Below are 14,678 nucleotides of genomic sequence, written 5' to 3'. Positions count from 1 at the left end.
TCAGTTTTAAACAGGATCCTTGAGCAGCATTCAGAACACAAGCAAACAGCATATCCATTCCCCCAAATCCACCAAAATAAGTGGCTGCACTACATCAGCTCATGAGAAAACTTCTAAGTAGAAACATGACGTCGTGTTAGGATGCACCATTTGAAACTATCACCCCTGTTCGGCCAGCAAGTGGTCAGCAGACTGTGGTCCTTGGCTTGTCCAGTAAACAGCTTTATTGGAAGAGAGCCGCACGAGGTCCTTCATGACCACCGTGCTGTCATGTACAATACATCAGTAAGTACTGACTCATTGCTGTCTAGATTGCTTTACCACTTCACGGGCACAGTGCAGACACTGTGACCGAACGGAGAGCCCACAGAGGAGAACTGGAATTACTGTCTGGCTATTCCCAGAAAGCGTGCTGACCTCGGACTATGTGATTGCTTCTCTTTGAAATGTCACTTCCTGAACTTCTGCATAATAAAATGTTGGAAATTTTTTTTAATTGTTGGGAGTTCCTTCGGCAGGCTTACAATGAAAATACATTAATTACATAAAATATGAAGAAATGACCATGAGAGAATACTCACAATCTTTCGAGGAGACTTAACCCAGAAAACGAACCATTCTTCAGCTCAGATATCTTGTTGTTGCTCAGAATCCTAAAAATGACAAGCAAAAAATTAGTATGTGACTTGTCTAAGCACACGCCATCAGTATCAAAGCAACTGAGCTCATTTTGGTTAAATGTAGTAGAAGAAATTCTCAGACATCATTAACCAGAATTTCTTAGGCAGTTGGGAACAAGGTAGTTTCTCTCCCAAAAGAGCTTCCAGATCTTGGCCCATCTTAAGTCAATCTTGTCACACTTCTGTGAAAATGAAAAGGGGGAGGGAACTGAACAGACAATAGCAATAGGATCAATATAGGGTAAAGTTGGTCAACTTAGAAACTTAAGGACCTGTTACAACTAGAAACATATTAGAAAACATGACATGAGATCCCAAAATTATCTATGTTACAAATAAATATGTTAGAAAACTCACGCTGAACATGCTGGATCTCACCTGCAGTTAGAAAATATGCAGATGTACTAACTATGTGTGCGCTGCCTGCTTTGCCTTAACGCTCACTGTCCCAGTAGTTGCGCCATCATGGCTAACCTCACATACCAGGAGAGTGTTCACTAAAAGATAAAATAAAAACCAAAAATCTGCTTTCAAAGAGCCACAGATGGGCAGCGTCCCTGATAGAACTCCCCACAAAAAGAGACTGTACATATTTTATGTTCCTTCCTTTAGTAGTCTGGAATTTTCTACAGTGTTCAGCACCTGAACGTCGACCGTGTCCAGAAACAAAGTGAAAACACAATAGTATCTGGTTCAAGAGGGTGATGAAATCAAGATGAGGAGAAAATGAGAAATTTGAGACAAGAACTAAGCAAACTGCCTGGCGGCGGTGTGGCAGCGCAAGCCTTTTATCCCAGCACTCGGGAGGCAGAAGCAGGTGGATCTCTGTGAGCCTGGTCTACAAGAGCTAGTTCCAGTTCCAGGACAGCTTAGGGCTATTACACAGAGAAAGCCAGTCTCGAAAGAAAGGAAGGAAGGAAGGCAGGCAGGCAGGCAGGCAGGCAGGCAGGCAGGCAGGCAGGCAAGCAACAACAACTAGGTAAAGTGCCAGGTGACGCTGCAATCAGCATTCAGATTTTGAAGATTTATTTTCACTTTTACACATAATCGTGTGTCAGTGTGTATATACACTGCTACACTGCATACGTCCAAGTGCCCTCAGAGGCCAGATCGGCTATCATGGAGCAGTGTAAAACCCTTGAAACTGGAGCTGAAACCCCAACTCAGGTCCTCTGCGTGAGTACTCTTAACTGTGGAGCCACATTTCAAATGCAGCCAGATTTTGAACCCAAGCAATGTCTTCTCTGCCCACATTCCTCAGCATGCAACGAAGTTGGCCAAGAGCCATACAACTGTCATTTAGGGCGGAAAACTGCATTTCACATGGTGTTGCCTCTCAGGAAAAACCTTTGCAACAGGCAGAAGAGTCATTATGTGTAGTACTAACGGGGTACTCTGAAAGGCAAGACTGTAGGTATGCATCTCTGTATAGCATAACTCAACTGATAAAACAAACAAAGAATAGCCAGCTGTTATCCAGCCTTCTTTGGATATGTCAGATTTGTAAAAGGAAGAAGGAAAAGAAGACAGGGAGAGAAGGAGGGCGGGAAAGAGAAAGGGAGAGATCCCTGCCCTGGGGAAAGGGAGAGAAGGAGGTCAGGAAAGAGAAAGGGAGAGGTCCCTGCCCTGGGGAGAGGGAGAGGAGAGCAGGAAAGAGAAAGGGAGAGGTCCCTGCCCTGGGATGAATACAGCAGACAGAGCAGCGACTGTGATGCGCTTAAGAGCTCCAGGTCAAGCCTGCCCCACTCAGGCCACAGCTCTAGCACTTTCTAGTTACCTTGGTCTCCAGCAAGAGTTTCCTAACTCCTAAGAACAAGGACAGGCTCATGAACACTAACAGGGGGTTTTAAAAGGCATGACACACCCAGTGAGCAGCCATTAAGATACAGGGTTCATTTTCCTGAATCTGAAGTATATACACCCTTCTCAGTTCACTTTGTACCTTGTGGTCAAAGTATCCCATTAGGTAGCATTCTGTCTGGCTCCAAGGCATCACTGAAGCAAAGACAAAGCCCAAAGAGTGAGACTGGGGAAAGCAAGGTGCAATACATTCTAACTAAAATACAATAGTGTTTTCTTCCATGAAAATGATAAAGCTCTTAAAAAGAAAGGTAGTTGACTCAGGCAAGGAAAACCTGACTCACACATATGGCCCCAAAGTCACTGTGCCAACAGGCTTCTCCCACAACCAGGTAGTTCAGAGCAAGAACCCCAATCCTCATCACTGGACATCCAGAGTCTCAGCCCACGGTCACCCAATATAGCATAGATCACAAGGCCACCACGTGCATCCTGAGCCTGACACCATGATCTCAATGTGATACATATATGGAACAAATGCTTGGGCCTACCAAAGGGCCGAGAGCAGAGGACAAATACAACTCAACAAAGCAAGTTTACACGTCCAGTATAGCTGCCAGCCGAGGGCAAGGAAATGATCACATCAATTAGGAGCAAACAACAAACTTAATACCACAGACAGAAAAGAATCTAGATGTATCCACAAACAAGAAAAACGGCAAAGACCCAGAAGGCACGCACGGGCACATGGCTAGTTATCTGGGTGACAAGGCCATCATGCACTTCTCTTTGACTATACTCAATAGTATAAATTCTGAAATATCTACAGAGAGACTCTTCCTTCCAGGGTTTCATATCCTCCTTCCTGGTGGTAAACATATGAATGAAACTTAAGTATTTTTTGCTGTAAACTGAGTTAATTTTGAGGCTATGTATAGTCTCAGAAGTAACAGCTAAAAGAAATGCTAAGTGCTTTGAGATTCAGTCCCATTTGTTTGTTTGTTTGTTTAGATCAAGCAATGCTCAGACAGTGACTGATGTTATGATCTTATCATGCACCAAAAGACGTAGAGAGAGCAATCAGGTTCGGAGCCCAGGTATTAACAGAAACTACCGAGATGACTGGGGCTGTGCCAGCCACTTCACTCTCTAACAGCCTTCAATATCCCTAACACTAACATAGAGGATATTACGTCAAAATGATGACCAAAATCCCTCCGGCTTCTTTTATTTTCCATACTGATTTATGTTCTAATAGACAAAGCCGCTAAGTTTGACTGAGGCCAAGAATATGTAAGCATTAACCCAAAAATCAGGGGGAAAATACACACTCCACCCAGCTCAAGACACCATTTCTGAGTGAGGAAAGATGCCAAGATACGGAAGAAGCTTGCACAGAACTGGGGGGCACTGACAGCACAGCTCTGCCTATGATGTGGAATAGCTTCAGCAATGGGACTGTCATTTCCTCAGGCATAAAGGCTTTACGGCAATAAATGATAGGTTTTATTGAGGAAAGTAAAAAGGAAGACATTTCATCACACTTAAAAAGTTATAACTGTAACCTTAAAATATAGTTTACAACCTCAAGTTAATATATTCCGTCTACACATTACTGGATGTGTTTAAGGATTTTTGTGCAGGAAAACAGGATCGGAAAGAATAAATCTACTTTGCAGACAGCTTTTATACTCAATTTTGAAACGGGGGGCTGTGGAACCAGCAGGTGCTTAATATCATATATATCACGATGAACCGAAAACCCATTCATAATCAATATTTTTCGCTGACACCTTTGAAATTTCAAACTCGGCCAGAGTTATAGAGCTTATGTAGACCCATTCCTGTTCTACATTAATGATGTGAACAAGACACAATCTACAGACAATGAGTGGAATGTTGTTCAGTGTCCACCTCTTCAGTTCAGAAACTAGATGGAAGAGTCTAATGGCCACTGCCACCGCACGCAAGGCCGAGTTAGCGCCCTACATCATCTACACTCAAGTATAAAAAAAGCACCAGACAGATATTAAATCAAAACCAAAAGGAATGATATAGATTAGATGTCCTCAGACGATTGCTACTATTAGACCCAAAATGGATCAGAACCTGAATGTTATCAACGGGAACCGCTCGCTGAATGGCAAGAGTAGTCACAATATAATTTCCTTTGCGAAAGGAACTTGAAACCACACTTCCAGAGCACTCTCGACCTCAGGAACACAGTGTGGGATGTTGACTGCTAGCGGGGAAATCCAGGTTAGCAATCCAGTGAGGTTAGGGAAGCGCACTGAATGGGGGTCGTTATGCTTAATTTTAATTGTCAACTTGACCCAACCCAGAATCATGAGAGAAGAGCATCTCAGTGAGGTTGGTCTGTGGGCATGTCTGTAGGCAGTTTGTCTTACGTTGACCGATGTGGGAAGACCCAGCAGCCCACTGAGCATCCTGACCTGCATGAGAGTGGATGAATCAAGCTGGGCACAAGCGAGCGTGCACACACTTTTCTCTGTTCTTCTCTAGCTACTTGAAGTTCCTACCTTAACTTCGCTGTGACAACAGAACTCCAACCTGGAAGTATACGTTGCAGCAAGACCCTTCTTCCTCTAAATTGCTTTTTGTCAGAGTGTTTTATCTCAGCACCAGAAATGAAGCTAGGACAGACAGAATGGAATGGCAGATGGGTTTACCTGTTACCTGGAAAGGATCCTCTTAGGACCAAAGTGAGGATCTGTTCATGCAGATGTAATGAAGGACCTAGAAACAAGACCATTCAGGATAACAGCAGGCCCAAAGCCAGTGACAGGTGCCATTGGACAACGAAAAGCAGACAGGGCCACAGGAAGATGAAATCATAGTGCAAATCAGAGAATTCATAATAGAAAAAATGAGCAAAGACTGAACAGACAACTTGGTACAAGTAAAAATGAAATCAAACACATAACATATAACAGATCTTGAAGCCCCATTTGTGAGGGTGGTTGAGGAAAATATGATTGATCGTGTGAGGCCAGGAGGTCAAGGACAAAGGGAGACCCATGTCTCCTTAAAACAAAAAAAGAAGAAAACCACAAAGGATCATGACTTTATTGGCAAATGTGCATCTTAAATCAGAAGAAAATATAGACTTAGTCAAGATACCATGTATCATTTATTCATTTATTACCATGGGAAAATATAACTTATTATGGAGGAAACAATCACTCACATTTTTACAATGCATCAACGGAACCACTATGTCAGGGAAACGAGTCAATGGAAACACGTTGATTGCTTCCTAGAAAACCCATCCTACACAGATGCATGCACTTAGGTAAAATATATGACATGCTGTATGTCACATAACTATATGAATATAGCAAAATGATTGTAAAAGCTAACGGTTAAATATTACTATGGGTTCCAGTAAAGAGCTCTTTTTTACCTGCCTACCAAATGAGTATTGACAGGTAAGTATTGCAGATTCAAGGAGATAAAACTCCCTAGAGAGTCATACCGATCAAGGCACAGGAGCTCAGGATGTAGGTTCCTTGACAGAGTGCTTGCCTGTCACTCACAAAGTTCTAGGTTCAAGACCTGATTCCACATAAACTAGATAGGGTGGGACAAGCCTGCAATCCAAGCTCTTGGGAGAAACAGTCAAGAGGAACATACGTGCAAGGTCACCTAAAGCTAAAGAGTTTGGAGGCAGTGCAGGGAGCGGGTGGGGAGAGAGACAAAGCATTATTCACATAGTAAGCCTCCATGCACTGACAAGTCTAATTTACTCTTGTAATACAAGGTATAGTACAAATTGATACACGTCAAGTTTATTGTGTAGAATAACGTATGCTCTCCCTACAACCTTTCCCATAGTGCAAAGCAGGCCAGGTTTAGAGCCTGGTGAGTCATTAGCCTCTTTTGGCTTACACTCAAAACCTTTATGGCCAACTGCTCTCAGCTAAAGTCAGGATGAAACTCCTTAGAAATGAAGGGGAGCTTTGGAGTTTTGTTGTTGTTGTTGCTGTTTTGGTTTTGGTTTGTTTGTTTGCTTGTTTGTTTTCTGCTGACGGTTTGCTTGCTTATTTTTCTGCTGAGGAAACCGTAAGCTCAACATTGCTCAACACTCTATCTAGTCCATGGCCCATTATACCCAACTAAGCACTCTGTTTACCAATGGGTCCTCTCGATTAGATGAATCCATTCATTCACTTCTGCAGAAAGTTGTTCCAGGTTACGGTACGCTTTGGTTTGCCATTACTCCGCTCACTGAACATACATCTCGTAAAGTGCAGCCACGGTAAGGGCTATACAGCGCATGTATCTTTTCTTGTTTGACCATTACTGGTAAATCTCACAGACAGAAAGACAACCACACTGGAGAACATCTACCCCTCAGGTGGATTTCCTCACCCTTCCTGAAAACCTCAGAACAAAGGTTATACCGAAGCCTCCAAAACAGTAATAAAAATCTGTGTAACTAGTTAGGCAGCAGGCGGTTCGCTCAGACTGCCGATCCTACCCACCAGCTGAGATCAGATGCTAATGCCATCACCCGGACAGAACGTATCATCTGCAGCCACTGAGGTGCTGCATGTGTCCCCTCTCACTAAGCCATCCAGCAGCGTAGCTGTTGGCAGAAAGGGTCCAGCTGCAGGCCTGGAAAGAATCTTTCTCCTTTTCAGTTTTCTGAAGGTGCTCATTCTGTAAGCAGTGCCCAGTCTGTGGACTGAGAATTCCAGCCATCCGCCCAGCACACAATGTCCCCTGGGCAGTCACCACACTGACAGCTTGTGCTGGGCCAGTCAAAACCAGCTTATAGCTGTAGGGGAGGCAAAGGCGTCTCCTACCCAGCGTTCTTCTTGCCTCTGCTTTCAGATATGCTCAGCTTGGACCCTCACCACCTCCTGCTTTCCTTCATTTTTCTTTTTCAGTCATTCTTCCCCAGTAAATCATTCTGTACTTCAACCTCCATCCTGGCCTGCGGTTCCCAGAAGGCTCCCATGGCAAGGTACTCACAACAGCTGTTCCATAATGAATGAAATGAAAATATGGCTAGGTTTAAGTTTCTCTGTTCAAGGATCCTTCGCTGAGGACCACAAGACACAGAGTAGGTAATTTACTGGCCTCTAGTGGTACAGAGAAGTATAAATCTAGACTCCCCCCCTTCCTCTGGGAAGCTCTGGGGAATTTTCTGAAAATCTACCCGAGAATGTGTGGTTGTCTTCTACTACTCCAGTATCCTATGACGCCTGTCCACGCTGGTGCCCTCGTAACACTAGGAGGGAGAAATCTCCAGCTCCTAGAGAAGGAAGGCGCCATGAGTTTAATCAGGAAGTGCTGTCGTGGGCCCACGTACAACCTGTGGTTGAATTTTAAGATCTTTAGTTATGGTTTAATGTTTATACATCAAGGTCCCATTACGAAGCAGCACTGAAGTTAGAAGTTGTATAGCAGAAGACAGGACAGTCGGTGTGAGTGAGAAGGAACGACACCACTCTCAGAATTGTGCATGTCAGACAGGCTGGGTGAATCCATTCCTACGCCAGGGAAAACTACGAAGCCACAGCTCTCTTAAGCCGTCATCTAACCGTGCTATATAAGAAATACTGACGTTTCTAGAAACAAGATTCGACTGAGAGCGTGGGAGAAATGAGGAATAGGAAGGTTGGTAAACTAAACAAACGTTTAAAAACACTTCAGAGCCATCCAAATTGTATTTCATATTTTCATGACTGAAGATACTCTTACAAACACGTTTTTAGCTGGGCGTGGTGGTAGTACATGCCTTTAATTCACCACTCCGAAGGCAGAGGCAGGCGAATCTCTGTGAGTTTAGGGCCAGCCTGGTCGGCAAAGTAAGTTTCAGGAAAATTAAGGCTGTTACACAGAAAAAAAATCCTATCTCGAAGAAACAAACAAACAAACAAAAAACCTCAATGTTGAAATCCCTGTTACATGTACAGTGGAGTAAACAGGTTTTCTTCTGACTTCCACAAGTGCATTATGGATCACAAGTATACACCACTGTATACATACACACAGATACTCACACTCAAAAAGCAAACTAAAATGTACTTTTGAATCCTCAGAATTAATGAGACATGCAGTGTGTGCCACAATAATTAAAGTAACAGGCATTCATCTAAAAAAAGAACAAGAAAGCACTGACAAAAAAAATAGTAAAACGTAAGAGAAAAGCCAGGTAATATTAGATTAAAACTTTCAAGCAGCTTCTCCCCAAACCCTGTGCACCTGAACCTCGCCTAAGCTATTTCTAAACCACAGCTGGGAATGTGTGTGTTAAAATGATCTATGCAAACCTGGAGGGTTGTGACTTGGGACCCTGGATGAGAGGGATGGGGGTTGGCAGAGGTGCTAAAGACGTGGTACCATTGTGGTGTGGAGAGAGAAACCTCCATATTTAGAGAAGCCAGCTCTAGAGAGAAATAAATAATCTCTCCAGCCCGCAGGGTGTCTGCGATTCTGTCTCTGCCTTAGCTGATACTTACCCCTTAGCCCCGCCCTCCAGTTCTAACTCCTGCTTCACAACTTCCATCTTAATCCTTCTGCTTTGAATTTGCAAATAAATCCTCTGCTCAATTTTCCAGACCACTAATTCTCCACATCCCGACTGCTTCTCTTCTGCCCTTCAGTCCACCCACTGACCCCAGGACAGGCTCCTTCACATCTCAATCCCACGACTGAACTACTCAGAGCTCCCTTCTCATCCTTTCCCACGAACTATTCTTGCCCTATGGATCTGCTATTCTTTTGGATCTGAGGTACAAACTAGAATTCTCCCGTGTTAACATTGCACCAATGCTTACAAAAGACTGGTTCGTTGCTGGCTCACAGTGTTGACATTTTCTCAAATGTCTACCTTCCTGGTTGTTCCCTGGGCTGATCAATACTGAGGGGCAGCAGAAGGGTTTCGCTAGCATATATGAAAACAAGGGTAGACCGAGACAGCAAGACTCCCCGTATGCCAAATTTGAGAAGTCTAGTAATTTAGAGGGCGGAGATACAAAAGCTGTGAGGCTCAACGGCTTCCTGCTGCAGTCTCCCGCTCTGTTCAGCCTCGGCAAATCACCAGACAGTCAGAGACCAAGCAAAATGGTCCAGTAGCTGAGGCCAACTCAGATCACCATCCCCTCCTCCCGGCCCAGCGGTTCAGCTGAACAGAGCTGTTTCAAGGTCATTAGCTCCTGGCTGGGCACACACATTATCCATTTCTGCCGCCACTCCCTATAGCTGCGGTTCTTGGGACTCTTCCAGGATGCTGTTGAGAAAATTCATTTTTCTAGTGAGTCGGCACTTTCTCTCTTGGGTCGCAAGTCCCCTGCTCTGGAGTCTGACCATCAATCTCATCATCCGCCCGTATTTACTCCAGAGTCCCCAGAGTTCCCAGAGTCCCCAGCGCTCCAAGGCCACAGGAGCACCTCTCCCATTTTTCAGCCCTGTCTGAGTTTCTGCTATCATTTTCAACAGGATTTTGGACAGGGCAGAAGTGAGAGGGAACAATGTGTGGAAAAAAAGAAAATTTCAAACATCTTTTTCTTAACAGAATTATTACTTTAATCACAAGATTGCCGTGTGGACCAAAGTTAAGGTCCAGAAATTCTATGGCAACAATGTGAAACAATATGGTGTCCCTGAATATAAGAATTCACTCACTCTGAGCCATGGGCATGGTGCTGGGGGCTACCCCATCACCAAAGTGGATCACATGACCAGCTGAGGAGAACAATGTGACACTGTTTCCTGGCTGTGCACTAACAAATATGTTGTTTAGGGTCCTGCTTACAGTCCCAGCCTTGACCCCAACAGTTACTGAGCAGGTAACACCAGGACAGAAGGCAAACTCTGGCACACAACCTACCTGGATTTGAACCTTAATACCAAGATCTGGCTTCATCGTTTTGCACAAGGTTCTTAACCTCTGATACTAAATATCTCATCTATAAACTATTCTAGGTACTGAGGAAAGAAAATGGAGGTTGTTAGCGGGCATATAAGCAAACACGTGGCATGGTACTTAAACTAGGCCATTAGTACTGCTTCATCACAACAACCAGACAACAACCAGCCTGGCAGAAGGAGTTTCCATTCAGCAGTGCCCACTGATAACTGCCAACTGGACAAGGCTACCATGCGGCCTTGCTCACACACCAGTCTTCACCAGCCGTTACACTGCAGAGGCTCATTTTTCCCAGCGTTAGGATAATCTTGTACAGGCGATAGGCGGTACCCTGTAACAACTAAGGATTGTGGGGTGTACACAAAGGCCCTACTACCACTGACAACATAGCTATAGACAGAACAAAAATGCAACTAAGCAGCCTGCCAATGAACTCTCTGACCAAGCGCACTCAGAAACCCCCACCAACCCAAACAGAGGACACCGAATTTCTTCTGCTGGACATCTCAGATTTACTTATCCATGAGGTGGGATTTCCCTCTGTATGCTGTGAATACCATTGTTTAAGAAAGAAACTGTCTGGGGCCTGTGCAGGGAATAGAGGTGGGCGGGGAAAACTAAACTGAATGTTGGGAGAAAGGAGGTGGAGTCAGAGAGAAGAGCCAGGTAACACTGCTGGAGATAGACTCCAGAACTTTTCCCGGTAAGCCACAGCCACGTGGCAATACACAGATTAATAGAAATGGGTTAAATTAATATGTAAAAGTTAGCCAATAAGAAGCTAGAGCTAATGGGCCAAACAGTGATTTAATTAATACAGTTTCTGTGTGATTATTTCGGTTCTGGGTGGCCGGGACGAACAAGCTGTCCCCTCACTATATATCCATGAAATGTTTTTTACAGAGCAGCCTGGAGAACTTAGCTACATTCTCAAAGCCGTACACAACACTGAACTTCAATCTGCCCAAAGTGAACAATTACATGAGACAGCAAGTCAAAGACAGCTTGGAACACATGATTACAGAGTCTGAAAATTAAAAGATGCCTCTAATAACCATACGAACATAGCAAACATCACCTGAGTACACAATAAACCCTGACTTTCCAAATGGCTCATTAAATAACATTTCAAGTTCCCAAGCATTTTTCTCAGAGATCCAACACTTAAAATAATACATTAAGGTCTGATTTTCCCTCATTTGTTTTCAATGTTTTATTTAGCAATTTCATAAATAAAAGGTAAATAACCTATTTTTCAGTCTTAGCATTAAACACAGTGAGTATTTTATGAGTGAGTTTACATAAAGTTACACAAATTTTAGTTGATTAAGAAAATCTAAAAGGTTTTTAACACCATACTAGATATCTTTCAACAACGTCTAAAAATGAAAAACTGTTTATTAAACAACACTCCATCATGTCTTACAAACACATTAGCTCCTTGAGCAAAGGACACCGATTCTTCAAGGTGTCGGTACATCAGAGAGAATGCTGGAAACGTGATATTTATGAATACAATAAAAAGCATGTTTATTTGGCATTTTAATCAAACAGAAAGCTTTCCATTGGGGCCACACTGAGGTTTTGGAGGACTCAGAGTTTTGTTTTTTCAGCTGAAAATTTTGATGATGTATCAATTACTCATTAGCTCAGAATATATCTGAGCAACTACTCTGGGTTGGAAGTGACACCAAGGATATAAAAGCAGACCTCAAGGACTAATAAACACACACACACACACACACACACACGGCCCAGGTATTAAGCACTATGAGAAGCTGGTCCAACAAGAAGACAGACTTTAAAGATGACTGAAAATAAGCTTATTAGGAGAACACATTTCTGAACTATATACCCTAGGTCACGCCCTCCCCCACTCCAGTGGGTAGGAAGTTCTGGAAGATTCTGAAGAGCAAGATCCTTGCACCCCAGCAAAGGTTGCCACCAACAGTTCCCAGCTCTGCAGGTCAGAAGTGCAGGCAGGGAGTGGATGGGTTTTGTGTCAGGTAGAACCGGCCAGAGGAGGACAGGGCAGCAGGCATAGAAGATTCAGGGTTCACACAGGGTGAGGAGAAAGGGCAGCCACTGAAGTGGCACGGGCAGCTGGACTCACAGGGTCCAGTCGCACATGTTCAGGAGGAGGGGACCTTAGAAGGCCACAGAAGACAAGCGTGCTTTCCTAGTGCCCACATTCCCAGCACAATGTGCACAAGAGCCACACGTAACCTGTGTAGAGATGCTAGGACCCATAAGAGCCGTCCTGAAACTCTACAGCAGGGCTCACCATATCGGCACAAGTGCCAAGTCCTTAAGGTTTAACAAAGACAGAAAATCCAATGAACATCCTTTACCAAGATGGAGAATAAATTTTACAGTATCTTTTTTTTAATTTCACAAATTTTGAGTAACAAGCTCAAAACATAGAAACAAGAGCAAGATTTTCTTTATAAACCCCCCCCACACACACACAGATGCTCTCCCCAACCAAACTCTAGTCAGGTGACTCAGGACCCTCCTCTTCAGAAGGCCTCAACCTTTGGCCCTGTGGCATGGAATCCACTTTAACAATAATTTCGTTAAGTTAGAACCCCTCCCCCTTCTCTTGCTATCTGATGGAATTTCTCACTTCCCTGACGTCCCTCCTGACAGCAGATCACCTGGAAGAATCCTGTTAGGTCAGTTTTGCAACAGTCTCTCCCTTCACATCTCCACTTAGTAATTTTCCGTCTAATGACCCTCTGCCCCAACCTCCTTGGCAAGCCACCCCCATTCGCCAGTATTATATTAGAAGTTAAGCCCAGGGTCTCGGCCCAACTACCATTCATCAAAATGATCATGAATAGAGTCTCTGCTCTCATTTTAACAAAGGTCATAAACACTTTCTCTTTAACTCACTAGTGAACGGAAAAGAAGAACGTCGTTTCCTTTTCTGAAGGAGAGAAGATAAAATTTCACCAACGGCAGTTCTGATCATCAAATCCATTTCAAATGTAAAACCCCCTTTTCCACTCCCAGGCTGTACAACAGGAAGAACAGGAATGTGTTTGCCCTCACTCTTGAGAATGTATAGCTCGCAGGAAACAAAAGCTGCCAAGAAGCCTTCCTACACAAACTCCCTCCAAGGCACGTCCCACACTACGGCTTTATAGTAGTAACCAAGGAAAAGGCATTGGTGTGTTGGGAGCAAACACAGGGACATAAAATTAGCTTACTTTGAAAAGGTATACTAGAAGGAAAAAGCTATATGCAGCCAGCCCTTTGTCCTGTTTTCTTTAGCCTAGCTCTATTAAGAGGAAGGAGATGGAGGGAAAGACGGAGAGTAAAAGGCAGGAGAAAGGGGGGAAGGTGAGGGATGGATGAATGAGTGTGAATGAATATCGGATAGAAGCAGATCTTCAAGCACAGAATCAGAGCCAGGAATATGCCCCTAAGCACAGTTAGAACTTTTAGGGAAGAGGATGCTAAATTATATCTAGTAAAGGATTAAAGCTTAACCCAAAACAGCCTCAGTACCTACTGAACCCACCTTGACCTGAAAAAAAACTCTAACTAAAGAGTACACACACACCACTGACCAAGCAATGTAGCATCTGGTCAATCAGAGCAGATGAACTTCCTACCAGTGAGGAGGCTGAACGCTGCAGCACCTAAGACACATGCCCAAACAAGCCAGTCAGGCTGTTTCTGTGGTCAATTCCTCCCCACTGGCTACAGAGAAAACCTGTACACATGCTGGGCGGGGCGGGGGACTGGGGGTGAAGGGAGTGCATATACTAAACCATTTTCAGCCTCTGGTGCTGACCCTCCAGTTCTAGAAACTTCCCTACAGAAGTAACCTTACAGAAGCAAACTTTATTTAAGCTAACTCATCTCAAGGGCTTTTTGGTTTGTTACAAAACATAGTTTAATACAATAGTTTTTAAACATGACTGAAACCCACAGCTCCCTCAGAGAACTCAATATACATGCACATCGATTTTTACTCATTCAGGTACTTGGTGATGAAGATTTATTGAGTGTCGACTACATGCTTGAGAGCATTAGAGATGCTGGGGGAAAGAAATCAAAATAAAATTCCAGTCTTCATGAAGTTTATATACTAGTGGGCTGGGGTACACAACCAAATCAGCAAAATAGTAATGTCCTGGCTGGTGAAAAAAAAATCTACTGGAGAAAAATAATATACAAAAAAACCACAGATATTAAGGTTTAGTAAGATGAAGAGACCATCTTGAATGATAAGTGACAATTCTCACTAAAGAGTGATTTGTTTTTAAGTAATTTTTATTACAGTAGCA

General features: G+C 43.6%; 1 protein-coding gene across 1 annotated transcript in view; it reads right to left on the bottom strand.

Annotated features, from left to right (window-relative positions):
• Adgra3 (adhesion G protein-coupled receptor A3) overlaps positions 1 to 14,678 on the bottom strand; it is a 99,694-nt gene that overhangs the window by 66,421 nt on the left and 18,595 nt on the right. The window contains exon 2 of the mRNA XM_048415300.3: positions 582 to 653. Within this exon, the coding sequence (XP_048271257.3) occupies positions 582 to 653 (72 nt within the window). The remainder of the gene's footprint in view (positions 1 to 581; positions 654 to 14,678) is intronic.

This window comes from Myodes glareolus, chromosome 8, assembly GCF_982192425.1.
Source record: "Myodes glareolus chromosome 8, mMyoGla1.1, whole genome shotgun sequence".
Classification (NCBI taxonomy): domain Eukaryota; kingdom Metazoa; phylum Chordata; class Mammalia; order Rodentia; family Cricetidae; genus Myodes; species Myodes glareolus.
Note: the sequence above shows the minus strand (reverse complement) of the source record. Positions and strands in the feature narration are given on the sequence as shown.